The sequence below is a fragment of the Ambystoma mexicanum genome, chromosome 1q (genome assembly GCF_040938575.1).
Source record: "Ambystoma mexicanum isolate Mex_15411 chromosome 1q, UKY_AmexF1_1, whole genome shotgun sequence".
NCBI lineage: Eukaryota > Metazoa > Chordata > Amphibia > Caudata > Ambystomatidae > Ambystoma > Ambystoma mexicanum.
This window is the reverse complement of record NC_090922.1, coordinates 254,878,247-254,905,097: the sequence shown is the minus strand read 5'-3', so window position 1 is coordinate 254,905,097 and position 26,851 is coordinate 254,878,247. Positions and strand designations below refer to the sequence as shown.

Genomic DNA, 26,851 nt, shown 5'->3' with positions numbered 1-26,851 from the left:
TTGGAAAAGCTCGGAAGCCCTGGAGATCATGGAGTGGAAAGATCCGATCTCGTCGGGCGGAGAAGCCCTGGTGGGAGGCGACGACGGAAAATCCTCGTCGTATGCCTCGTCGTCCGTACCCGTCGCTGCCGTGTCAGTCCCCGTATCATCCCCTCGGGTGGACGGGGAGGAGGGCTGGACGGGGCGCGACGGTTGAAAAGGAGGTGGTGGATGGATCCTTCTTTTCTTGGTAGGGGGAACACCAGAAGGTCCCGGTTCTGGATCCCCCGACGGGAGAGGTTCCTCCGTCGGTAACGGTAGCCTCGTCCTTATCTCGGAGCATAAGGACTGTATGGCCAACAAAATGGCCGCCGAGTTGTCTTGCGGCGCTGGCAGAGGGGAATCCGACGGGCGAGCAGGGGCCCCGTCGGTATCCTCGACGATGTCGTCGTCGTCACCTGCGTCGGGGTCCATTCCGACGGGCTGGCCTTCTTCCACGCCTAGGCCGTGGCTTAAGACCTCGATCAGCTCCTCTTCTGAGGTTGAGGCCGAATCTACGACGACGCCCTGCCCCCCCTTCTTCTTCCCCACGGAGGGTTTCACGGGGGTCCTATCGATGGGCACAAAGGAAGACTCCCTCCGAGGAGGCAGGGAGATTCTGGGCCCTGAGGTCGCCACCACTGGTGTAGCCACCACAGGCTGAGCCAGGGCCGCCGCGACCGTTTCGATAGAGGGCTTGGTCGGATGGATCAAGGCCTTCACCACCTTAGGTGCGCTCACCGCCTTATCCTTGAGGGAGGGGGCACTGCCACGCTCCTCCTCTGCCTTAGAGCTCGACCGGGGCCTCTCCAGGAGCTTCGCCGGGTGCTCGGCCTTCCTCTTACCCGACCCAGAGCGTTGGCTCGTGGTTGATGGTGCCGGGGAGGGTGCGCCCTGCCTGGCGCCCGTAGAGCCCGACCGTTCGGCGCTCCCGGTGCCAGCGGACTCGCGGTGCTTGGCCTTATGTTGGGCCCCCGTCGCCGGGGCACCCTCAAAGGTCTTAGAAGACCGCTCGGATTTCTTCTTCTTCTCGCCAGACGGGCTCTTACCCTCCAGCCAGTTGGCGAGACGTTGATGGCGGTCCTTCATGGTCCGTTCCGACATGTTGCCGCAAAACGCACAGTCCTTCTCCACGTGCGTCTTGTCCTCATGAAGGCAGTAAAGGCAGAAAGAGTGTTCGTCCTCCTTGAAGACGTTCTGCAGCTGGCATCCAGGGCAGACCCTGAACAGCTTTCCGGGCGTCGAGCTTCCCTTCTCCTGGGCCATCTCCGAGACCGGGCCTGAGAAGCTTCTGGAGTCCTCCGAAGTGTAGCTCGACGAAATCTTCACCCTTGAGGGGGCACAGATGAATCCGACACGGGTCCCCGTTGATCGGATGTAGGATCGGTGGAGCTTGAGGCTCTTTTGACCGAAAGAATCGAAGTTTTTTGTGAAAAAGCGCGAAAAATAGCACTAACGCTCGAGAGCAATAGCACGAGGATCCCAACACATGAACGTGCGGTAAAAATCTGAAGATGGCTGCCAGAGGCGGTGCTTAGGTAGAGGGCAGTCATTGGCTGTGGTCAGTATGACGCAGAGACCAGTGATTGGTTATTACTACGAAAGACAGATCAGAAACGAAACTGATACTGGTTTTTTCTTTACCGAGGATTCCCAGCCTGACGACGGGGAATATTCATGAGCATGTGAATCCATGCCAGACCCCATGCTGGAGAAAGTTAGAAAATCAGCTTTTTAGTGCTAAGCTCTGTGGTTAGTTGTCCTAAAGTGTTCAACAAGCACTCTAAAGTGTATACTCAATACAAATCCCACCGCTGTACACCAGTGTTAGGCAGAAACCTGTGCAGTTCCCTCTGGGACCACTGCAAAAGATTTAGGACTACAGGTGTTTGGCAGTAAACCCACTTGGTAGCAGTCTGTACCACACAGATTCACTTGGTAGCTGTGGCTGAGCAGTCAGACTTCTCTCAAGAAGAGTTAGGCAGTATACAGAATATTCACAATAGGTCAAGAGAACACAATAGAACAAGTAAACACTGACCAGAGCTTGGTGTAAAAGAGATATAATTATTTATTTAAAACCACATCTAGAAAAACACACAGGCACTAATAGTAAGCAATCCAAAAACGCAGTCACTAAAAGATATACACTCCCTTAAAAGAATATTAGACAAGTCTTAAGTAAAGCCCCACTTATTTTCAGACAGCGGTGAGCACTTAATGTAGATGGCACTCTAATAATTCGTTTGAAAAAGGGAGAGAAAAGCAGAGAATAAATTGAAACAGATCCCAACACTTTTTCACGAACACAACAAGAGAGGAAGGCAAAGTAACACAGTGAGTTTAGAGTCAGTAGGCCGGATCTGCTTTAAGAGGATCAAAACGAAATGTGTCCAAGGTCACACGGTTGCAGTGCACAAAAGTCTTGTAACGGTTCAAAAAGGAGTTGGACCAAAGAAAGAGACCAGTTAGAGGATCAAGGCGGCCAGCCCAGTCCAGAAGGTTAAGGGATTATTATTACCACGTAGCAATCTTTAGAAAGGGAGGCCTGGCGGACACGGTACCTTAAAGTGGTGAGAATACTCCAGCCGGGGCAGTTGTTCCTGGCAGCGGATGCAAGTCGGTGCTTCGTCCGGGGGGAAGAGAAGATCTAGTCGGGGAGGAAGACAGGAGTCTGTTGCACTGCCAGGGAAGAAACCAGCCGCAGAGTTTCTCAGGTAAAAGGAGCGGTCCGTTGATTCGCGGTCCAGTGGTAAGTGGCTATCCGGTTGCCGGGGTGCTTGGCACGGGCAATTCGACCACAATCCGGTCTGGGGTGCGAAGAGAAGAAGGTAAACTGGTTGTGCCCACCAGTCAGGGGAAGAAGCCTCTCCAGCCGGGAGATCTTCTCTGTCTTTGGGAAGTGGTGAGTCGGTTCCGTAGGGCTCCACCGGTGGTGTCATCGTGGTAGGTCGGCTCAGCTTCTCCCTCGTCGGATTCTCAGGTCCTGTGGCGACTTCTGAAGTTCCAGTCCCCAAAGCCCTGCTTTTATGCAGCATACCCCCCTTCACTCAGCCTAGCTGTCAATCAAACATGCTAAGTGGTGAGCCGGCAGGCTCACCACTTGGGCCAATCACACAAGAGTGCGACTTGAATTACCAAGATAACTCAGTCCACGGTACCTAAACCCCCTCCCACATCCCCTGTGGTACCCAGACAGAGTGGCACCACTTTTGGAGGCTTCTGTGGAGAAGCCCACCAAAAAAGTGGAACAAAGGGCTCGACTTGGGTTGGAGTCACAGAAGAGAACGCAAACGCCATTTTAGAATCGAGTCCTGGCAATAAATACCAACCGGTGAATTAATATTAAATAAATAAACCGGCGGTATGCTCGAGGCTATGAGAATTAAATAATTAAAGTTGGTAGCCTCGAACAATGGGAAAATCCCATAGGGATATATTCACGGTCGAATATAAAAAGTAGTATCCACTGCCACCAGCCAAAACTCGATCAGGGGGCATGGAGACGTACCCCCTCGACTAACATACCCCGGGGCAATTCAATTGCCCCGACCAGTACGTCCACAATATGATGGTTTGTACCGGTTTCTGTTAATAATTTGGGACTAGTAAAGCCAATGGTGACTTTACATGCCCTGGGAGACAGTAGTCAGTCCCAGGGTATGGAGTCTATGGTGGGGTGTCACTATGACACCCCTGTGTCACTGCACGGAGGGTGCTGTGTAACACACACAGTAAAAACACATGAGACCCTATGGAGTAAAGGACCCCATAGCCCATAAAACACATTAACAGTCAAAGGAACACCATAAATCTTGTCCAAGAGTGGGAGAAAAAGAGTCTCACTCTTGGCAGGAGAAAAAAACAAACTCCAGAAATCCAGCAAAGCTGCTGGGGGACTCACTAGGTTAGGAAATTCAGCCTAAAGAGAGAATTCTCCCTAACAGGCGCTAAGGTTGCTGGGAATTGGAGTCCATTGTGAACGTTGTGGCGTTCGTTGTGCCAGGCACCAAGGCAACCGCCACTGCCTCTCGTCCTTGGTGTTTCAGGGGTAACAAGCACTTGGGAGCAGGCGGAGCGTGACAGCGGGAACCTGTGCCCACAATGATGCAACATCTGCTGCTAAATTCTTGGTATGGGAGATATCTCTGAGATGGGGCATAGGTGACAAGTTGAGGTCTGATAATGGGCAACTCTTTGCCAATGACTCTTCAAGGAGGTTGCAGCCCTCCTGGGGATAAAGCACTGCCTATGCTCAGTGTACCACCCACAAGCTAACGGCTTAGTAGAGAGATTAACTTAAAAAATGCATAGGGGAGAGACCACCAGGGGGCACAGCCATGCTGTAGAGGAGCTCCACACACCACAGTCCCCTATGGTGGTTTGAGAGTGAACGAAAGGCACAAGTTTCACAGCCCTCAGTGTATAACTAGCCATCAAGGTTGTGGCTTCAAGGAGCAGGAGTGTTTTAGAACCAGAGCTGCATCTGAGGGCTGCGCAGCTCCAGCATTCTGTGAGATGGCCTGGGAGCGGGCGAGTCGGCATAGGCTCCCCTGGCATTGCGTGTCCTTGCACAGAGATCTAGCTCGGTGCGGGCTTGTCAGATAAGGCAGACTGAAGGCAGTGGATTAAGAACTCACTCCCCGTTGAGCAGGAAGGCTCCGGGTGCGCCCGTTGTCAGTGTGGCGAGATGCTGTGTGAGGTGGGCCCAGCTGGGAGATAAAGGAGTGCAATGCTGAAGGGTGGCTCCTACCGCAGTGGAGTTACGGTCCAGGCCAGACGCCATGGGAAACAGGGAGGGTCTAGCCCCTGCAGTGGACCTGACAAAGGGTCCAGTGGAGTTGCTTCATGGAGTGCTGGGGTATCTTTGCTCTACCCCCCGTCCCTGAGGAGAAGTCTTGCAGTGCTATGCTCAGACCCGACATTGCAGGACACGGGCCCTGCTCCTGAAGTGGGCTATTGGTGGATTTGCTGCCTGCAGGGTCTACAACCCGGCCCCCTGGGGTGCATTGAGCACGGACTGGCAGGGAGCTCACAGAGGCCAGCATTGACAGTGGGTGACTGGCTGCCTTGGACACAGGGCCCGGGCCTGGTCATAGACGCATTGCAGACCGGGGACTTGTTGGGCATTGACGCAGGAGGCAGAGAGGGTCGACTGACCGGATGGGTGACATGTGGGAGACCTGGGCATCGGCACTCCCTATGTGACATTTTCTGTCTGCGGTGGAGTGGATATGGGGTGGACGGGCTCCTGCATATAGAACCCCTGTGGCCCTGTGTACTGCTGACCCACCTCTGCAGTGTTCAGAGGTGCCTTGGAGAGGGGAGTTGAACCACCCCATACATCAGCAGCGGTGGAGCTGGGCAGCACTGGGGACCCTTGAAGTGGCCAGAGATGGTTGGAGGACCTCAGGCGTGGATTTGAGGTGCGGATGGCCAGTGGCACCCGTGTCACAGGCATGAAGTAGTGGTGCAAGGTCTGTTCTGCTGTCTGACTACCCATCAATCTGCATTGCCAGCCCCTCACAGAGCTTTGAACCTGCGCATGTCTAAGACATAGGGGGCTGGACAGCTGTAGGGTCCTTGCTGCAAGAGGCAAGCTTTCACATCTGAGGGGGGACACGGCTGGGGCCAACACTGATGGTGAAGGTCAAAGGAGGTATTGGCAGTTGCAGCAATTCTGGAGACCGGCGGCAACAACGAACTGCGACTGCCCGAGGTGGGGAGTAACATCCAGGTACCATCTATAAAGGAGGACAGAGCTACATTGCAGGAGATCGGACATTGCGAGCTGAACTACATGCCTTGGTCTCGGACCTCAGAGGTAGGATCGAGATCCTTGAGAACAAATTTGAAGGTCTGGAGAATAATCAGCTTAGTGCGGTCCTTGTAGAAATTAAGTATGAAGGAGAAAGTCGATGTCCTGGAAAGGGCAAAATGCCTGTGCAACATTCATAATGAAGGAGATACTGTACAAATCTATCAGGACCTCTCGAACTTCCCGCTGGCCAGGTGCAAGGACTGTCGACCTCAATGCCTGGCTGTCTCATAGGGGGATACGCTACAGGTGGACATTTCCATTTTCCCTGGTGTTCGAGATCAAGGACGTGAACTATCGCATAACCTAAAGGTTCGGAGGCAGAGCAGATCCTTCGGCATCTCGCAAAGAGTGAGAAGAATTGAGAAAGGAACCTGGATGTTGCAGGGGAGCTAGACGCTCTGAGGGGTTTGAGCCAACGTAAAAGGGTTGCTAGGTGCTGGAAATTCTGAAGGCTCAACACTTCATCACATGAGAAGTGAAGCAATGGGGCCTGCTTTTGGATAAGGGAATGTTAGGATGTCTTATGTGGCTTTCTGTTTAGCCTTTCATTCAGGTTAATCGTTATAATGTGGAGATGGGGACAGGGTGAGGGGTTTGTCTTTCCTTGGTGGCCCAGCATTTGATGGGCATCTCAGGGATCGAGATGGGTGGGGGATGGTGGGGATTGGGGTGTTTGAGTTTTTTGGGTGGCGGGAGGGAGTGAGTCATGCGGCATGGCCAACAGTTTGGGGTTTCTGGGATCTGGCGGGGGAGTATGCTACAGCCTACTTAAGTTGTGGTGGAAGGAGCAATGGCAACGATAGGCGGAAATAAGTGCCGACAGGCGGACCACCTGACGTTCGGGACCTTGAATGAGTAGGGCTTGAATTCATTCTATGACTAAGGGAACGCTAGTCGCAAAGGGAGTTTCGGAGAGCTGGAAATAAGGATATTGGCCGGGAAGGAGAGGCGCATTCCATCTCAGTTGATTGGGGATGCGTTTTGGGCATCCGGGTAGGTGGAGAAAGGTTGAGTGGGGAGCTTGCTGGATAAGAGGCTGAGGCTTGAAGTATGGGTATGGAAAGGGCTGCGTAGGAGAGCTTTGTTGGTATCTGGTAGCAGGAGTGTTTGGATGTCTTTCGCAACGATATATTGCCCCCAACTAAGGGCAGAAAGTGTTTTTGGCTGAGGCTTTAGCCCAATTAATGCGGGAAGTCAAGCGGTTCCTCATACTGGGGACTTCAATATGTGGGCAGACCTTAAGCTGTATGGTGGGGCGGTGGGAGACCAGATGACGGGAATGGGAATTGCGGGCTTCTGTGATTGTTTATATGTGCATGGACTGCACGATGTATAGCGAGGGCTCCACCCAAGTGACTGGGGGTATACATTCTACTCCTCAACCTATGGTACCTACAACCATATCAATTATAACTGTGCAGGGAAATAGTGGGCTGGGTGGAAGCCTGGGACCATGTGCCAATTAGCTGGACTGATCATGATATGGTTTTCAAGGGATTTTCTCTAGTGGGATTGCAAGGCTGACATTCATTTTGGAGGTGTAATGACTCCCTTTAGAAGGATGCAAGGTTTCATGAGGAGCTGGAGATAGGGATTAAGGAATACTTCAATATAAATGATACAGGGTAGGTGGATTACTGCATCATTTGGGAGGTGGCCAAGGCTAATTGGCATGGTCTGCTGATTAGGGAAGGTGCAACAAAGTAAAGGGAAAGGAATCTTCTGGAGAATAATTTGAGGGGGATATGGGCACCCTGGAGTGCAGAATACAGGCTTGTAAGGGAGCCAGGTTGGGGTTAATGCAAGAAATTAGTGCCAAAAGGGACGGATTTAAATCACCCGAGCTGGGCAAGGTGGTCCGACAGTTACAATTCTTGAAGCAAAAGTACTATGAAAAGGGGGACAGGACTGATAGGCTTTTAGCATCCTGCCTGCGGGGACAGTGGACTGAGAGATGGGTAGATGGGATTAACGGGTCGGATGGGCGGGTGGACACATCTCCTGAGGGGATAGCAGAGTGTTTTGCTAAATTGTAAGAAGGGTTTTATGGCATGGAGCCGCATGATGATGAGGAAGGGTTGCATTCATACTTGCAGGCTATTACACTTCCACTCTTAAAAGAGGAAGAGGTACAGGTGGTTGATGCACCCTTTCGTCTAGATGTGGTCCTCCTGGCAAATCGGAGGATACAGGTGGGAAGGTGCCGGAGGACAACGGTTTCACAACCGGGTTTTAAAAGTCTTTCGCAGGCCTCCTTTTACCATTTTTGGTTAGACTGTTCAATCACATCCTGGAGATGGGGAGGGCTCCTGAGTCCTTTAGCCAGGCCCCGTTATTGATGATCCCTAAGGGACAGAAGGATGCTAGGTCATGTGGGTCATACATGCCCATATCATTGCTTAATGTGGAAGGAATATTTATACCTGCATTAGAGCACTGTATTCCGGCCCATTGGCCAGGGTAGCCATTAATGGACGGTGCTCTAGAGCTTTTCAGTTACACAGGGGGGGTAGGCAGAGGTGTCCACTCTCGCCCTTACTATTCGTGCTTTCAATGGAGCCACTGGCCGAGATGCTCAGGAATAAGGGATGTGGGCGGGGATATCAAGGTTAAGCTCGGATTGTATGCCGATGATGTTCTATTACATTTACGAAATCTGCACACTTCAATTCCAGCGGCTTTGAAGGTGATATACCAGTACGGGAAGTAGTCAGGGTTCGATATGAATAGGTCCAAGTCTAGTTTGTTGCCGTTTGATGAAGATGGCGATAGGAATTTAAGAATACTGGAGCCACTGGGGATGGAGGTGAGGTTGGAGAAGCTTCGCTATCTTGGGTAATCATCACCTATGGGTTGAAGTATCTTTGTGAGGCCAATTATCCACCGCTGATTAACACATTATATGGTGATATGTAAAAATGGGAAAAACTCAAGGTGGCGCTGTGGAGTAGCCCAAGATGGCTGCCTAGCTTTTCAGCTCTGTGCGGCTCAGACATCGATCCGGCTACATCTCCGGTCTCCTTCGCTATCCAACATCATCGCTTTGCTGAGCTACTATCTACACTGTGGGGCGTGTGTTGTGCAAGTTTGGGCCCGATACGACCTTCAGGGACCCAGATGTGACATCCTTGGCGGCTGCTGGCCGTGTGTGCACCCGGGCCCGGCGCTCGCCTGACTTCCGTCTTCCCCGCCTGGCTCCTCCCTACAGAGGCCGTCGCCGTAACAACTACAGAGGCGGCCCCGGGTCCCCTCCCTCCGTGGCATCGGCCAGGGAGAGGCAGGGGGCCCTGAGTGTGCTGCGGAGGCCCGACACCGTTTGCTGCGAGGGGCCCCACGCGGGGCGAGCGGCAGCACCGCTGGGCCACAGCTGGGGCCTGCGCTAGAGCGCGCCCTGCCCCCCGGTTCTGGGAGGCTGTGCTCTTTGCTGCGATCAACACCATACTTGCGGCTACGGATTGGCTCCCACCCAGTTGGGAGGACTCTGAGGCTCATGGCGGTCCAGGTGAGGAGCGGAGGGAAGTGCGCATGGTGTTGCGTCTGCCCGTGTGCACCGCCAGCTCCACTGACCCGGTGGCATATGCAGAGCCCCCCCGGGGCCGGACCAGTTGACTCTGTTGCTCCCCTGTGTGATTCACCCCGGATCAGAACATAAACTCATGCAGGCTTGTCCAACCTGCGCTGAGCAAACTGCCCTTGTGTTTACTGAGGCCCCGCTCCTCGCTGTGACCCCCGCCTCGACGTGTCCTCTCATCATATGGCCACTACATACTAGTTGTGAGCAGCTCCCCCCACCTCCATCCCAGAAACCTCCAGTGCTGATGGTTGCGGACCCTGCCCGACATGGCTGACCAGACGCAATCAATTTAAGCATGTGAAGTGAAAACCCGCCTGAGCCATCACTGCCCTGTCGCTTCATTAGCGGTATTCCACAATACACAGCTGCCCCTGGCTGCCCCTGGGCGACTCGCACGACACATCATACTGCAGCCGCAACTAACTGCCTCTGCTGCGGCCTGCACACTCTGCTGACGCTGTGACATTGGCGGGAGGCCTCCGGCCCCGCCAAGGCTTATGCCCTCCACACCACCACCCTCTCCACCAGTGTGCCCGCACCATACCCAGGCTTCTTCTTGCTGCAACGCCTAGTAGATCCAAGGGAGCTGCCCAAGGGGGTACTATGGACAAGTTCGCCAAAGCAATTACGCGTGCTGAGCCTGGCCACACGTCATCTTCACGGTAGGAAGCCGACTCGGACCCTCACCATGGGGTTGTAACGCCAGATCTCACCACGGTGATGGAATCTATGGCAAAAAGTTTTGCCTCCTTTCATGAAAAATTAGACGACATTAACGCAAATGTTGCCTCACTAAAAACTCGGGTGGACCAGGCGGGATCTAGGATCACTGAAGCCGAAAATAGAATCTCCGTCAATGAGGACGAAATACACACGCTCCAAGACACTGTGGCCTCCCTATCGCGTGACATGAAGAGTGTTAAGGCGAAATGTGATGACTTGGAGTCTTGCTCCCGCAGAAACAACCTGTGCATTATCGGAGTTCCCGAAAATGCCCTCAAGGGGCGGATGGAAGACGCAGTAGAAAAACTACTCAAAGACCTGCTGGGTAATCCGGACCGCTCACCATATTTTACAGTGGAGCGAGCTCACTGGGCCCTATCACCACGCCCTAAACCAGGCGACAGCCCCAGGCCCATCATCGCTAAGATACTCAATTACCGCGACAGAGACCTCATTCATCACCTGTCGCGTGAGAAGGGAGACCTACGATTTGAGGCCCACACTATAAGAATCTTCCCAGACTTCTGATTGGCGGTACAACAGGAGAGGCGTCAATTCCTTGGCGTTAAGAAACTGCTCAGAGAGCGCAACATCCTGTATGCCATCCTGTTCCCAGCGCGACTCAAAATCACCCACAATGGCAAACTGTATTTCTTCACTGTCCCAGACGAAGCGGTGAAATTCATCGAGTTGCAAATACGACAACTAATCACGAACAGCGTGGCCAATGATGACTTATCATACCCACTGATCTTTGATTTATGATGTGTTGATGGCAACCTGACTTTGTCCACTCAGCAAACATGGCTCCCTATCGCATGCATTTGGGTCGCAGGCTGGCTCCTGGATGGTATACACTGGCCATTCTCCCCTCTTGATGCCAGGATCTAGCCATGTGTCCTACCCTCTCCTGCTGTTTTGACCAGCTTGAGAGTGTTCTCTGGCTCCAGGGGCCGATTGCAAAATCCGTTTACCGCAGTAACATATCCAGGACAGCACTTGCTGCCCTACATCATGTTTAAAATGCCGGCCGCACGGCATCCGCGCTCCCTGCTGCATTTGCAGTGTTTAATTTCATTTGGATGTTGCTAATGTTTGGCCCCCGTTGGGCTGAGATGAGGGCATATCCACGTTGGATCCGGCCCTCCGACCTTCACCTCCCGGTGAGAGTCGGTCCAACTGGTGGCACCTTTGTTCGGGGGTGGGAGGGTTGCTCTGCATGTTGGGGTTGGGCAGTGAGGGTGGGGGGAGGTACTGTTGGGGTTGGATTAAAGGAAAATGGCATGGCAGGGAGATACATGACTGCAACGCAATATACCTGTACAGCAGGTGAATGCAAGCTATGGAATGGTAATGAATACTCCTGCAGGGATGTCCCATAATGCGACACTATGTCACTTAATATCATGACATGGAATATTCATGGACTGAGTAACTTCATGCCTATGCCCAGAGGCATGGAATTAAGATACTCTTCCTTCAGGAAACTCATGCCCTGGGGCGCCTAGCGACATACCTCGCCCCAACCTGGGGCACCAATAGGTACTATACAAAGTATTTAACCCAGGCCAGGGGGGTACTCACTCACTCTAATTCATAAATCAGTCCAATTCTCATTGCGCACCAGTCACATTGACCCCGAGGGCAAATATGTAATCCTTCACTGCTCACTCGCCAATATGGAATGCCTTCTTGTGAATACATATGCCCCTAATTTTGACGCTCCAGATTTCTTTGACGCAATCACCACCATACTCCTGAAGTATATTAGTGTTCCTATCATATGGGGGGAGACATGAACTTAATCCTAGACAATGAGCTGGACAGATCTGGGACCGCCCGAAGAGGCCACATCACGTGCGGCCCATAGATTACATGCACACATGGACACACTGGGTCTCAAAGACGTATGGAGAGCTCTCAACCAGCAGGCGAGAGAGTATACCTTTTACTCATCAGTACATGATAGCGTATCCAGGATAGACCTGTTTCTCATATCAAGCGCCATAGTGGGCAAGGCCACAGAGACTTATATTGCCGCGCACACTTTCGGATCACTCACCGGTAATACTGCGCATTACACTAGGACAGGACCAGCCTCCCCGCTCCTCCTGGAGATTCAAATCAGAGGCCCTCGAAGATATAGTTTTCAGAGCTGAAATTTTGGCTGACATTAACACCTTCTTTGACTGCAACAATAGACAAGATACATCTGATGGGGTACATTGGGAGGCATTCAAGGTCTTCATCAGGGGGATGTGCATCTCTAGAGAAGCCGGGGTCCTCAAAGTCATTGAAAATAGCTTGCAGAGGTCGGAAGCAAAGTTAAAAGAACTTGAGGGTGAGTACACCTCTGCCCCTACCCCGACCACGCTGGCACAGATTAGAGCGGAACTGGAAACATTTGAGACCCATGCCCGGAGGGAGATACAGTACCATGCCCGTCCCGTAGCAGCCAGGAAATACGGAGAGGGGGACAGACCGGAGAGAACGCTATCCAGACTAGACCGTGCAGAGGGTGGCAGGACTCGCATTGACTGCGTCAAAGACGCAGGGGGAGCCCTGTGCTGGTCCGACCAAGGCATCCTCGAGACATTCACTGCGTTCTACACAACCCTATACGGCCCCCAGCAAGAACACAGCCCACAAGGCACAGACATTCTGCTAGACCAAATGCCCATGACCCTCCTCTCCCGCGTGACCAGCGACCAGCTTGATGCTCCATTCACCCTCAACGAGATAACCACAGCCATCTCGAACTGTCCGAAGGGCAAGGCACCAGGCCCAGACGGTCTCACTTCGGAGTTTTATCAGGAGCATGTAGCCGTCCTGGCACCCAGACTCCTAGAGGTGTGGAACGAATCACTTAGGTTGAACACCCTACCCCAATCCATGCGTCAATCGCTCATAACTGTGCTTCCCAAGCCGGGCAAACCGCTGGTCGAATGCGGCTCCTACAGACCCCTGTCTCTAATCAACACCAACATGAACATATTTGCTAAAATTATTGTGAATAGATTCCTCCCCATTATGACCCACTTAGTTCACCCCGCTGGTTACTCAATGTCATGTCCTGAATCGACCCCAACGCAAGCACCGTAGCGGTCACCCTCAATGTTCAGAAGGCATTCGACATGGAGTCGTGGCAATATATGTGGGCTGTACTTCACAAAATGGGAATCGGCCAATGCATGATATCGTATATCAAACTGCTCTACACATTGAACCCATGTCTGGCAACGTCAGAGACAAACATACAAGTAAAGGTATACGTCTGCGTGACACCCCGGAGATCACCTCACTATATGCAGATGATGTGCTTCTCTAAATCAGAGACCCGGCTGCCCACTTCGACCTGATTATACGGGACATAACAAAAATCGGCACATTTTCGGGCTTCACCATAAATTATACCAAATCTGAAATCTTCCCACTCACGCCGACCACTTCTCAACCAGCATGCAAATTCCCCCTCTGCTGGTCACCAAAGGGCATCAGATACCTCGGGGTTCAGATATCCTCCATCTAAATCTTCACTATTGGCTGACAACTACGTGGCTGCAGCGCAGCTTGCAGAGGCCCAAATGTCGAAATGGCGCAACCTCCCGCTCTCCTTATCGGGCAGACTGTCCCTAATCAAAATGATAATTGTCTCTAAGCTGCTCTACGTCTTTGTTAATGTGCCGATCTGGCCCGGAAGGCGATACTTCAAGAATCTACACACTACATGCGCACAATTTTTGTGGCACTCTGGCGCGGTTCGTAAGAAGTGGCAGCATATGGCTCTTCCATACGACAATGGGGGCTTCACTGCCCCTGACTTCGCTAAATACTGGACCGCCGCAAGCCCAACACGCCACACACTGGTATACATTCACTGATCCTCCCCCACAGGTGAAACTCGAGAAACTAGCAAGTGAAGGAGTTAACACCCTCTCTCTAATACTCCGCCATACATTTCATACTGATGCCCCGGCTGACCCCGTAGCGGCAACAACCATGGCTTGGAAACGAATACTACATACACAACCTGGCCACCACCCGTACTACAAATGGCTGCCCATTTGGCAGTTCCCAGGCCTCAGCCCCACACACGACAAACTCCTAATGAGACACTGGTGGACACCCAAGCCTTTTCTACCCCAGGTAGTGACAGTAGGGGAGGTGGGGTGCATAATCCAATTGTCATATTGTAAAACGTGAAGCCTCTTTCAGGGACAGGCAGTGTCCGTTCACTGGATAGATTAAGGAGAAAATTATATGCAGACTATATACAGCTAGGAAAAACGTCCACAACCAAGGCTACAAATCACATATTAGAATATTTAAATGATGTGTAAGCAAAGGGGAGCAACTGTTCACAACACACAGCAGAGTGCATGAAGGCATTATCGTGGCTTGCTCCATGAAAGACAAAACGTGGTGGCATAATATTTACCTCCAGGTTTACAGTAAAACTTTCCAAACGCAAACACAGTTGACCAGTCCACACACCTGAGGATATCCTCTATGCGACTCCCAGACCAAAAAGCTTTAGAAGCCATGTCACCCCAACTAGAATGGGCGCCAAATAGTGAAATATCGATCCCTGCCCGAGTTGTAATCTAACAAACCCACATCGTTAAAGTGGGTGATGAGACCGGTTGAAAGGGTTCACGAAAAGAAATAAAAATGTATTACAAGGCCCCCCGAGTTATGTACTTAAGTCTTCAGGCAATGAACCACACAATGTTGCCGAAAGCATGGAAAAGGTGAGCTTTCTACCAACTTAGTATTATTTTCTGTATTTTGAGAGTTTGTAAAATGCAACCCACAGGGGAAGCAATTAGCAACCATTAAAAATCCAATGTTCTAACATCTAAGAGGTGCAAACAAAACTAGACACATGAGTGGCACACCATCCTTGCAGAGAGCTTGGGATCACAGTTCCTTGCTTAATGGCCACCTTTGAAAAAGTGAAAGTACCAAGTGAATATCTCATAGTACGTTGGGTCATTTCAATCCACTCCCACATCATTAATACTACCATGTTGAGATGTATCCGCCGACCGTCAGACACTCACTAAACTATGTTTGTGCTCTCGATAAGGAAATTAACCACTTCCACCATAGGCGCGTCAAAGGTATCAAAGGGTTTTGCATTCTTTTCTAAACAGCTTTCTAGATCTATATTACTCAGTACCCAGTCTCCAATCCATTCACCAATGTTGTTTTCTGAGAGAAAAGATAAGACAAAACCAGCGTGGTCTGCCCTTTCTTCCCCCTTAGAGACAGTTCAAAACCTTCAGGAGCATTACAGATGCTCAGCTGAACGATCAATTGTTAGGGTATGTAGCCCCTTTTCCTCTCGCGTTACAAAATATTGCTAGGGCACAACCCTTACAAAACTACTCTTAAGCAACAGTACCCCTCTTTTTTCTGTTTAGTTTTGGCAGAATACACCAAGTGAACCTAGATTCTCCAGGTAGAGACCTGCATTGTTCTAGTTCCTGGGACCCATGATTCCCTTAGGACTATTGTAGCACATGAGAAATTGTTTGGGTGCACAGTCCAGGCTTGAGATCCTCCAGGCCAAATGACCAAGGATCCATGTTTAGAGCATCAGCTGGGGCAACAACCCGGCTTTATACTCAACCAAGGAAGTCAAGGTATGCATACTAGCAGTTCTAAGGTCAAGCCCATAACTATTGGATACCAGGCTTGGGATGGCTAAAACATGGTTATTAGGACCAACTCAGTTTGATGTCTCTCTTCATGTAATAATAGGACCCTTGATGTTAGGGAAAGCGTACTATAAGCCTGGATCCCAAATCTTTAAAACATGTGTTAGTGGCTAAGGCATCTGGACCTGGGCTCTATCTGAACAAACATGGGAGTTGTGTGTTGCGATATGAAGCAAAAAGATCTGTCTGCATTGGGACCTAGAAGGATAGAGAGCCTGGAAAACATGGCACAGTAGTTGGCAATCATAATCCTCCAGCTACCCGGAGCACCAAAGTGCAATGTGTAGCCCAACCCGAGAAGAAGGTCAGCCTGTAAAATACTCTCACAAGGGAGGCAGAATTCTGAAAAACCTTGGCCATGTCTTATAAAGCTTTTGAGCATGTGCCAGCCAGCGATTACTGTATTGATAAGCCATTCTGTTACATATGTGGAGGAGCGTAGAACAAAGTCTGTTTTGGTGAAAGCATAAACTGAAAAGGAGGCTGCACACAATTCTAAAATATCTGAGGGTCCTCAATTCCCAATGAGGTCATGGCCTCCAGTCAGGATTTCCGCACGCCTGGCGCCACTGCCAGCTTGGCTTGCATCAGAATACAAGAGTAGAATTGGGGATGGACCGAAAACGGCCCTGCATTTCCAAGCTTCTATAGGACTCAACCACCATCTGATATCGTATTTCACCTCCTCCGATAATGGTACTCAGTTTGTGTAGCATTTCCTCTGGCATAACGGGCTGATCTTTAGTCTCAAGAGCCTCCTCAGAAAAGGAGGCCTGTAAGTATTGCCAGGCAGGAGTCGTATTGTCCAGGCCAGATGCTGTAGTGCTATTACTTTATGATCCGTACTTTTTAAAAGCGCAGATCCGGGATTCGAGCCTCTGTTGCTCTCCATGGTCTTGCGCCTGTGCTATCCTCCGTTCTGCAGCAAGAGTTAGTGAATTGCATGCTACGCATTATACATGGTCAGCTGCTTGATACTACATGGCGCATGGACAAATAGTAGAGAATGTAGTGAATTATAGACTACCAGTCACAGTGCAGATACGCTGCCAAAGTTATTCAGAGCGCTGCATCGTGCAAGACATAATGCAAGTCAGGAGTCGGGCTGCTGGGAGCGCACTTCACAAAGACAGACCCTGAAAAGCAAATGCAGAAAAAACCCTCTCTCTATCCCTGTTTGAGGCCTACAGATGCTAATGGAACTGCAGTTCATGCTGCTGATGTCCTACTTACACAAAAAGTGTGCCAGGGTTAGTATTGCAAGGCTCGAAATTGAGATTGGATAAACAGCAGCGAAAAGCAACTCCAGGACCAGTGACCAGGAGCTACCATCACTGGGTAACGAGGAGCTAGTACATAGTCTTCCGAAGATGCAACTTCCACAAAAGATACAAACACATAATTGTGTCTATTATTTATAAACCCTTATGCTTTAAATGGTGAATAGATGTGTCCGGATGTTTATTTTTAGACTGTCCTATATGCACACAGTTATATTCACATAGGTGTGTTTTGTTCAGCATCCGTTGGCCAGGAGAGCCAATAGTAGCTCGTGGTATTGAGATTGATATTTTATTTCTATCGCGCTCGTCCACAAGTGTTTCAGAGCGCAACAAGGCAAGGGAGGGGAACAGGGGAGAACAAAACAACGATCTTACTAGGCCTAGTGACAATCAGAATGCGGAAGTGCATGGGAGAGGGGGAGGGGAAAGTGCATGGAAGGGGGGAGAAGTGGAAAGTGCGGAGCAAAGGAGAAACAGATAAATAATAATAAATAATAAAGGCAACAGTGGCAAGTGTGGGAAGAAAAGGGGGGGAGACTGTATGGGTACAGTTACAGACCCCAGTGCAAGGGGTGGCCCGGAGGCAGTGCGGGAGGGTGGCTGGGTGAGCAGGTACCTGGGCTCCGAGGACAGAGGGTGGCCAGGTGCACAGTGGCAGGAGAGAACAGATCAGCAGGGGAGTGGTGGAGCGAAGGCAGAAGCAAAGACGAAGGTCTTGAGGTGCTTCCGGAACCGGAGATGGTTCTCCTCAAGTTTTAGAGTGGCAGAGAGCTGTTCCAGAGGGAGGCCCCAGCAGAAGACAGATCTACCCCCAGCTCATTTCTTTGAAAAACGACTGACCCTCAGGGAGTTAGAGGTAGAAGAGCGAAGAGCTTGAGAGAGGAGGTATTTGCTGTGGGATAGCTGAAAGTATTTTGGACCCAGGCCCCAGAAAGCCTCGTGGACAATGCACAGGGTTTTGAATTTAATCCTTGCATCCACTGGGAGCCAATGGAGAGATTTCAGAGCTGGAGAAATACGATCCCAGGGCTTGAGGCCAAGGACAAATCTTGCAGTCCGGTTCTGGATTAGTTGCAGAGGGCGGAGAGTAGAGGCAGGTAGATTTAGAAAGAGGCTGTTACAATAGGCCAACCTAGAGAGAACCAGAGCTTGAGATACCATGAGCTTCTGGGGGAAGGAGAGGAAAGGCAGAGTACCTCTGAGGAGGTGCAGTAGGAAGTTTGACTTTTTAGAGACATCAGAGATGTGGGCGAAGAAGGAAAGTGTGGAGTCAAAGATGAACCCGAGGTTCTTAGCCTCGCAGGAGGGGTAGGAGGAGGGCCAAGGGGAGGCCGGCCAGAGAGTGAGGGAAAGGATGGTGAAGGTGTGCCGATGAGGAGGATCTCCGTCTTGCTGGCATTCAGACAAAGATCATTGGCAGAAACACCAATCTTGATTGGCATTTAGGCAATCAAAGATGAGAGAGGGAGAGGTGGCGGCCGAGGGCAGCCTGAAAATGAGTTGAGTGTCATCAACATTGCACTGGAAATTTGAGCAGAAGATGGCAATGTAGTGGGCGAGAGTTGCCAGGTATTGGTTGAAAAGCCAGGGCGAGAGGTTAGACCCCTGTGGAACACCAAAGGTAGAAAGGAAGATAGATGATAGGAAGGACCCAAGTTGGACCTGGGAGGGTCGATCACAGAGGAAAGAGGTCAGCCAGGCCAGAGCCTGATCAGTGATACCCAGGTTATCACAGACGGTTGAGGAGGATGGTATGGTTGACCGTGCCGAAGGCAGAATAGAGATAGAGTAGGATGAGGACAGAGGGAATGTTTAGTCAAGGTTGGCGAGCAGATCTTCACGGATGTTCAGGAGAGCAGTTTCCGTGCTAGCTTCCGCGGTTGCTCTTGGAGTCAAGCGAACCAGGCTCTTCTAGGCTACAAGCAGGAGCTAAATAGCTCCCAGCTCCCCTCAATTTCGAACTCTGGGATTGATCATGTCAGGCTATGCATATCCCCCTAGCCCAAACAGGAGTGGGGGCATTGTTCATTTGTGCGAATTTGAGATCGACTATGTGCAGAAATGCCCCTTGATTTACACATATGAACGAAGGGATGAATAGGATTATTGAAATGGGCTCTATGTCATTCCATCACTGGGGTTTTTTGCAGTTTTTTGCAGATGATTTTTGGCTGAAAAAACGAATTGCATGTTTTTATTTTGGGGGGTTCCCTCCCTAATCCCCCGTTGCAGTTATTTATTACCTATTCCCCACACACCCTTATATCCGTTTACCCACCACTTCCATATTTTTCGACGATTTTTTCGGGCCTAAATCGGTGGCAAAACACTCAGCAAAAAAAACCTGCCGATGAATGAACGTCGTACCATTGAAATGTGTGGTATCCATGATGCGCCCATTCAAATGCCCTTTGTGATTAGGGTGAATGTTTTTTGGTGTAAAAATTGTCCCAGAGTGTTTATGTAAGCGCATCCACTGGACCTAAAGGGGGCATGAAAATCACCACATGCATTTCCCACCATGATAAGATATGATATGGCATTTATAACGCGCCTATATAACAATGAGAAGGCATGAATCAATCCTTATCTTGCCGGCTGCCGCAGCAAGAAAAACAAGATTTGCTTTTAGCCCTAGACATTAGAATAGAAGAAGGGAGTTTGTGGGAAGACGCCTTGACCAATGGACAGTGATTATGGAATTTGTTTAAATAACACTAGCCACCACCATGGCTTTGCTGGTGTTTGCTATCCATGGTCCAATGCTCCAACCACAAGGGTGTCGGACTATACTGCATTGATGATCCCTAATAAGGGTGAAACTAGGTATGCCATTGTGTGCAGGTTTAAGAATTGCCAGTCTTGGGTTGATTAAGCTATGTTTGAAATAGCACTCCCCTTAAGACAAAGACAATTCTCTGAAGCAAAAGGTTTGCATTTGGGCTAATTTACATACCCACAATGCCTTGCTGGCGTGGGTCTGAAATGGCGGTGAACTTCCAGCGATGGTTACTGGGTGGCACTGTGGCAAGTGTGACTGGGCTAAAAGGGATTATTTCACTTCATAAAATAAGAGACGAGACATCAGGACATAAAAAACGTTTTTTGCATTAAAAATCATATATTGATTGGCCAGTATCAATTCAAATACTGCACTTTGTGTGCTAAAGCCCTGCCTGCTTCTTGGCCGGAGTATGTAACCACAAGAAACATGTCTAGCTTATACACGTGGCCTTACCTAGAGAGATCAGATTGCTGTGGATATCCCGCATCACATCAGTGTAGAGCTGCTTCTCCCAGTCCCGGAGGAGCTTCCATTCCTCCTCAGAGAAATAAACAGCAACGTCCATGAACATGACTGCCCCCTGAGAAGGCAAGGGATACTTTGTTAGTGATGTCTCAAGTAACTGCCTTACACGTTAGATATGCAAAATATTTTGGAAAGTTGCAGTTAACAAGTTATTAACTTATGTTAATTTAACCAATTTTATGTCTTTTTGTGTTTAACAAATCTATGTTCACCTATACAAAAAACAAGGAGTGCAGAACCCTGTCCAAGTGTTCTCAGAGGTATTTAAAGATGTTGTTTGTGGTGTTGCGGAGGGTGCCTGTGGAATTTGTCTCGTTCATGTGGGTGGTTATATCAAAGAGCATCAAATGCAGTAAAAAAAGAAAGCCGACATCTATTGCGTTGTCATATGCAAGTGGTAGAGCTATTCCAATAAAATAATCAATCACATGTTTCGTGAGAAGCGTGCTTCATCAGGGATGAACAGAAAAAAGGTTAAAAAGGTATAAAAAGCAATGATGCTCTATAAGGGATGTCAAAAAACACTGCGCCTGAATTAGTGTGTTAGAACCAAATTGATGCAGCACCAGCATTCTGAGAATTACTGCAAATTTGTAGTAATAGGCTCATGAAACACAGTCTGTCATTTTTTCACATCACTGACACTATTGAAATAATAATTAGGTTTAATTTGTATAGGCACAGTTGTAGCATGTTGTTACTCAATATGTATTCTGACTTAACTCCAATGCGCCCCTTTGCGTGCAAGTCGACATTAAACAAAGGGAAGTATGGTGGAAATTGGCACAACAAGGATATAGCACAATCTTTAATTAAAGACCCTACTGGACTTAAGTGTAAGCCACTAAATTAGTCAAGTTTTGCGATTTATCTGGGAAAAAAACAATGGGATGTTGAAGATCTTCTGGGGTTGCACAATTTTGTACACCGTGGATATCAATCATTTCAAAATGTGAGTTCTCTGGTGAAATTCAGTTTTATTTTGTACAGGGGGCAATTAGCCTCGTCCTTCTCCCCCTCCACATTCTATAACAAAACCTACAGAGGTCCAGCCTTACACACGTTGAACACTGCTAAGGTAAGACACATTCCTATTATCTCATTCATTTCAAAACTGGTTCTAGTTGCACCCCGTTTTTTGTGCATTGATATTTGTAGAACAGTCACACCTCAAAGGGTACTTTACTTTTATACTTTCCTAAGACGTAGAGTTGTTGAAAAGCGACAGTCAAATGACACTGTCACCAATAGGTGGTCTTTGATACAACGCAACCAATGTTGGAGTACATGTTTCATAAGGAAGGATTTTTAGGATAGTCTTGATCTTTTTTACTATATGCGACATGCAGAAAGTGGGTACTGCCTTGATATTCTCTTGTGTTGCCTTAAAAGTTCAATGTGCACCCAAACTTAGAATAAAAGAAGCAGGACTGTCTGTGTTTGGCATTGTGCTGAATGTGCATCGGTATGTGATTTTTGGAGTACTCCAAGTGTTCAGCAGGAATGGTTTACGTGTTTGGTCTCATTTTTGCGAGCACTTATTTCCAAGGATGCAGTAATGACATACTTTCTTACATGCTATGGAGAAAATGATACACGTAGCCATAATATATAGTCAACACAGAGTGCTCATGCATTTAACTCCTTGACTAAAATCACTAGAATCACATTTGCTAATATTAAAGGTTTCTTGTAGCATGCACTATCACCACCGGAGCGGTCCCCTGGCGCTCTGGCGGATCTGAAAAAGGATGGTGTGAAACAGGGAGGCTGTGGGAGTGGTTAGTAGGGTGCAGTGGGAATAGGAAAGTGTGATTTCGAGTCTGAGCGATTCCCATGCGCTGTTGTGCATGGTTATGTGTTTGTATGTTGTTGCAGTGTGGTGAAGTACGTACGGTTTGCTGTGCAGAGATGTGGTCATCCGAGTTTCTGTAGGAGAAGAGTGTGCCGAAAAATAAGGTTTTAGTATTGGTTTAGCATGGGTTTTCTCTTACCTCTTTGTATTTGTATTTATTTTTGTCACGTGCCGAAAGCCCACAGGCATCAGGGCGCGAACATAAAGACAGGACTACGAGTAAGACAGGACAGGAACGCGTGATCTAGCTCAAGATATTAGATACGTTTATTTAAAGAGCAATGTTTTCAATTTGTTTTTGAAAATCTGAAAGTCGGCTTCTAGTCAGAGCATGATTGGCAGGCGGTGTCTAGTCAAATGGTCGACAGACAAAGGGTCGACAGTCAAAAGGTCGACACAATTTGGTCGACAGGACAAATGATCGAATTTTTTTTTTAGTTATATATATTTTTTTAGGTTTTCGTTTAGGGAACAAAAGTGGTTTTAGGCATAAAAAAAGGGGGTTGGGTGGGTGGGACCCAAAAAAAAGTAAAAAACAAAAAAAAAAATTTGATCATTTGACCTGTCGACCTTTTGGTGTCGACCATTTAGATTCGATCATTTGTCCTACAACCTTGGCAGGCTATTCCATTTTAGAGATGCTTTAACTGGGAAGGAGCATCCCATTCCGTTCACTTTCTTTGTCTGGGCGATCTTCACTAGACCTTGGCTTTTGGATCTCAGTGATATTCCTGGTTCATTCAAGGATATATGTTCCTTTAGGTAGGTTGGGGCAGTGCCATAGAGGCACTGGTGGACGATTGAGACCGCTTTGAATGTAATGCGACTGTCTACCGCCAGCCAGTGTAAGGCTTTGCAGTCTTCTGTGATGTGATTATGTCGGGGTTTCTTTTTTATAGCTCTCACCGCGTCATTCTGAATGACTTGGCACTGGTTGAGGCAACCCTTGCTGGTTCCCAATAGCAGGGCATTACCATAGTCCAGTCTTGAGAGGATAACTGCTCTAGCGATGGTTATGCTATTTTCTTCATTTAGGAAGGGTATTGTGTGCCTGAGTAGTCTATGATAGTATCTGCAGTTCTGTTTTAGATATGCGACATGGGCATTTGCTCCAAGGGAGGATTCCAAGTAAATTCGTAGGGTTTTCACTTTGTCCGAAGTAGAGATGCTAGAGTTTTTTATGTTAAATTGGGCCTAGTCCGAGTTTAGTTTTGCTCTTGCCTGGGTGGAGCCAAAGATCATAAGCTTCGTCTTACTGCTGGTTAAGCAGACCTGGTTAGATTTCATCCATGCCTCAATTATGCTGGAGATGGTGGCTATTTTGGAGCGCTCTTTGGTGTGGCATCCACTCAACTGTACGATAAGCTGAGTGTCGTCAGCAAAGTTGGTGTATAGCACACCGAAGTTATTGAGAAGGGTGCAGAGGCAGTGAAGGTAAAGGTTAAAAAGGAGGGGAGAAAAACTGGCTCCCTGGGGCACACTGTAGTTTATACTTATGGGGTTAGAGAATTTCTCCCCCCGTGTGTATTTTGGAGCTACGGTCCAAAAGAAAAGAGGAGATCCATTCTATGGCCTCTTGTGAGCAATTTCCTGATGTACCCAATACTTCCTGGAGTTTGTGGTGGTCTAGCAGGTCAAACACTACAGATAGGTCTAAAAGCATCAGCATGCTTGTCTTTCCCTTTTCCAAGATGTTCAGCATTCTAGTTTGTAAATCAAGAAGCGCAGTCTCTGTGCTATATGAGCCTCTGAATCCGGATTGTTGCGCGTGAAGTATATTGTGTTTGTCCACGTAGGCTTGCAGTTGCTTAGTTGTAGCTTTGCCTAAAATTTTCAGGAGTAGATTGCAGTTAGTTATTGGCCAAAGATTTGTAGGGGCTTGTTGGTCGAGTCCCGGTTTTTTAACTAAAGGTGTAACAGTCACTGCTTTAAGAGGGATGGGTACTTTCTTGTCTTTAAAAGAGGTGTTTACAATTCTACGAATTAAAAGGTGCAAATGTGTCTGAGTTTTCAAGTACAATTTTTGGCGGTAGAATGTTTTCTGCGCAGGACGTCTGCTTAAGTGATGTAAGAAGCTTTTTTGTGTCGTCTAAGGTGAGTGGTTTAAACTTGAATTTTTCTTCATGAATAATGGGGGGGTCTGCAATGTCCAAGGTAGGTTGCGTTTTAGTGGCTACTTGGCAGAGGCTGATGGTTTGACAAGCCTTTAGGATCTTTTCATGGAAGGCAAGTAGGACCTTCTCGCAGTCTTCTTGAGTAGATTGAAAAGGGGGTGACAAAGAAGGTGGCTTTTCTACTGACTTTAGGATTTGGAAGAGTTTGCCTGAGCGGTTGGAGTCTGTAGAAATCTGCTGGTTATAAAAGTCTTTTTTAATCTCAGTTAATGTCTCTTTGTATTTTTTGTCAATTTCTTTCCATGTCTTTTTATTTTCATCTGTCTGATTTTTTTTGCCATTTTCTCTCCCGTTTCCGTTTTTCTTTTAGTGCTTTTGTCTCTTCGGTAAACCCGTTTTATTGATTGACATTTCATCTGATTTGTTTTTGTTTGACTGGAGCATTAGTGTCGACAATTTTCTGAAAGTGTGTGTTGTACATTTTAACAATGTCGTTGCATGAATCATCATCAGTTGTAGAGGACAGGATGGTGGCAACGATGTTGGCTAAGATGCCTGATGCAAGGTTTTTGAAGTTTCTGTTGGCAATGGTGTTGGGCACGTTATCCAGCTTTTTTATTCTGGTCTTAGGTGTCAGTATGAGTTCAACATTGTAATGATCAGACCAGATACAGGGGACTGTCTGCTGTGTGGTAATATTTGTGTTTCTGGATATAATCCAGTCCAATTGGTTTCCATTATTTGTGGTGGGTTCATTGTTAATCACATTATAGTTTATTTAAGATCTTTTTCGAGAGTGATGGCCTCTTTATTTTTGATGTTACCTCTCCCTCTATTGAGGTCTCCTAGCCCCACAGTACCTGTATTATGTCCTTCGCAGGTGTTTAGTATCTGAATTAAATCCTCATTAAAGTCTGTGCTCAGGGAGGGTGGGCGGTAGAGTACTATGATGTTAGTACAGTTGTTTTGGGTAGGTGTCAATTTTAACAGTAGTTTCGCACCCTTGGCAGAAAATGGTAGATGGAAATAGATGCAACTCGGTTCTGGCTATTACAGCCACTCTGCCTCCCTTTCCTTGTTCTCTGTTTTTGTAGAATATATTGTACCCTTGGGGTACTGTCATGATGCCTACCTCCAAGGAGCCAGGTCCGACCCAGCAACCCCAGAGGAAGGCATCATTTCCCCCAGGGAAGTGCCAGAGGGCCCAAGCTGGGGCCCTTTGGACACAGTCCTGGCGCCTTAGGCGCCAGGCTCATGTTGGACCCCTGTCCTGGCGCCTTAGGCGCCAGGCTCATAAAGCTAGACATGTGTTCAAGTGTTTAAGGTGCACTTACCTGATGCAGACCATGCTGCTACATCCAGGCCCTCTTGAGGCCTGAATGGAACTACTTTACCTGTGGACCTACTTTCCCCTGGGTGTGGTCGGGGAAGGATACATACCTGATCGGTGGAAGGATACATACCTGGAACTTCTTCCAAAGCTATTTAAACCACGCCCGATCAGCAACTCACGCTTCGCGTTGTTCTGCTCCTCGCAGCTGGACGCTCACCGTGTCAGCTCCTGCATCTGGACTTCAGCCACGCCTGTCAGCATCCTGGGTCACCTGCTAAGAGAGAATTGGAGAGAAAGAAGACCTTACCTGCTAAAGCTGCATCACGGAGACTTCACACCGACGATCCTGAAAGGGAAGACATCATTTTAAAAGCATTTCGCTTGGATCGCTGCAGCGCTGCATTTCACTCACCTTTCCTGGGCACCTCCATCTTCAGCAGCGATCATCCGGATCCGCAGACACTTCCCAGAGCCTAGAGAGAAAAAGACAAGAACACAAGGTGAGAGAAGGAAGGGAATAGGAAAAGCTCAGTTTCCTTCTAAGACTTACCTGTTGGGTCATTCCCATTTCATTTCGGGTCCTGCCGCTTCCTGGCATTCCGGACCCCGGCCCCTATGGGGAAAAAAGACAAAGACATTGAATGAGCGAATGCAAAGACATTACCCGAACGCTCATCCAGAACTTACCTGTCATTTACTGGAACTGCACGTTTCATTTCGGGTCGGCGCCATATCTCTGGCATTCCGAACCCCGGCCCCTAAGGGGAAAAAAGACATAAGCGATTAGCGCTTGCTGCAATAAGACAATGAACATTATTATAAGGCTTGAACTTTTGAACTTGCTACAGAACTCTTACAGCGCCTTACCTGAATAGTCAAGCTTATTTGAAATCCCATCAAACCTCAATCCAGTGAAGTAACTGGGTTTCAACGCGCCCCTGCATCAGAAGCAGGATGGAGAACTCATCCTTCCAGACCCTAAGGTGAGACTTCACGGGGAATCGAGGAAGGGTATCGTGGAGGCCTGGAAGGGAGTGGGAGGCTTGAGCATTATTCCGTCAGTAGGTAATACTCCCTTTTCACGCACAGGGGAATAT

At 48.7% G+C, this 26,851-nt stretch overlaps 1 protein-coding gene across 5 annotated transcripts in view; it reads right to left on the bottom strand.

The window, feature by feature from the left end:
- LOC138527208 (zinc finger protein 718-like) overlaps nucleotides 1-26,851 on the bottom strand; it is a 561,133-nt gene that overhangs the window by 344,134 nt on the left and 190,148 nt on the right. For all 5 annotated transcript variants that reach the window (XM_069638322.1, XM_069638323.1, XM_069638321.1 and 2 more), the window contains one exon: nucleotides 20,381-20,507. In XM_069638322.1, the coding sequence (XP_069494423.1) occupies nucleotides 20,381-20,498 (118 nt within the window). In that variant the 5' untranslated portion in view covers nucleotides 20,499-20,507. The remainder of the gene's footprint in view (nucleotides 1-20,380; nucleotides 20,508-26,851) is intronic.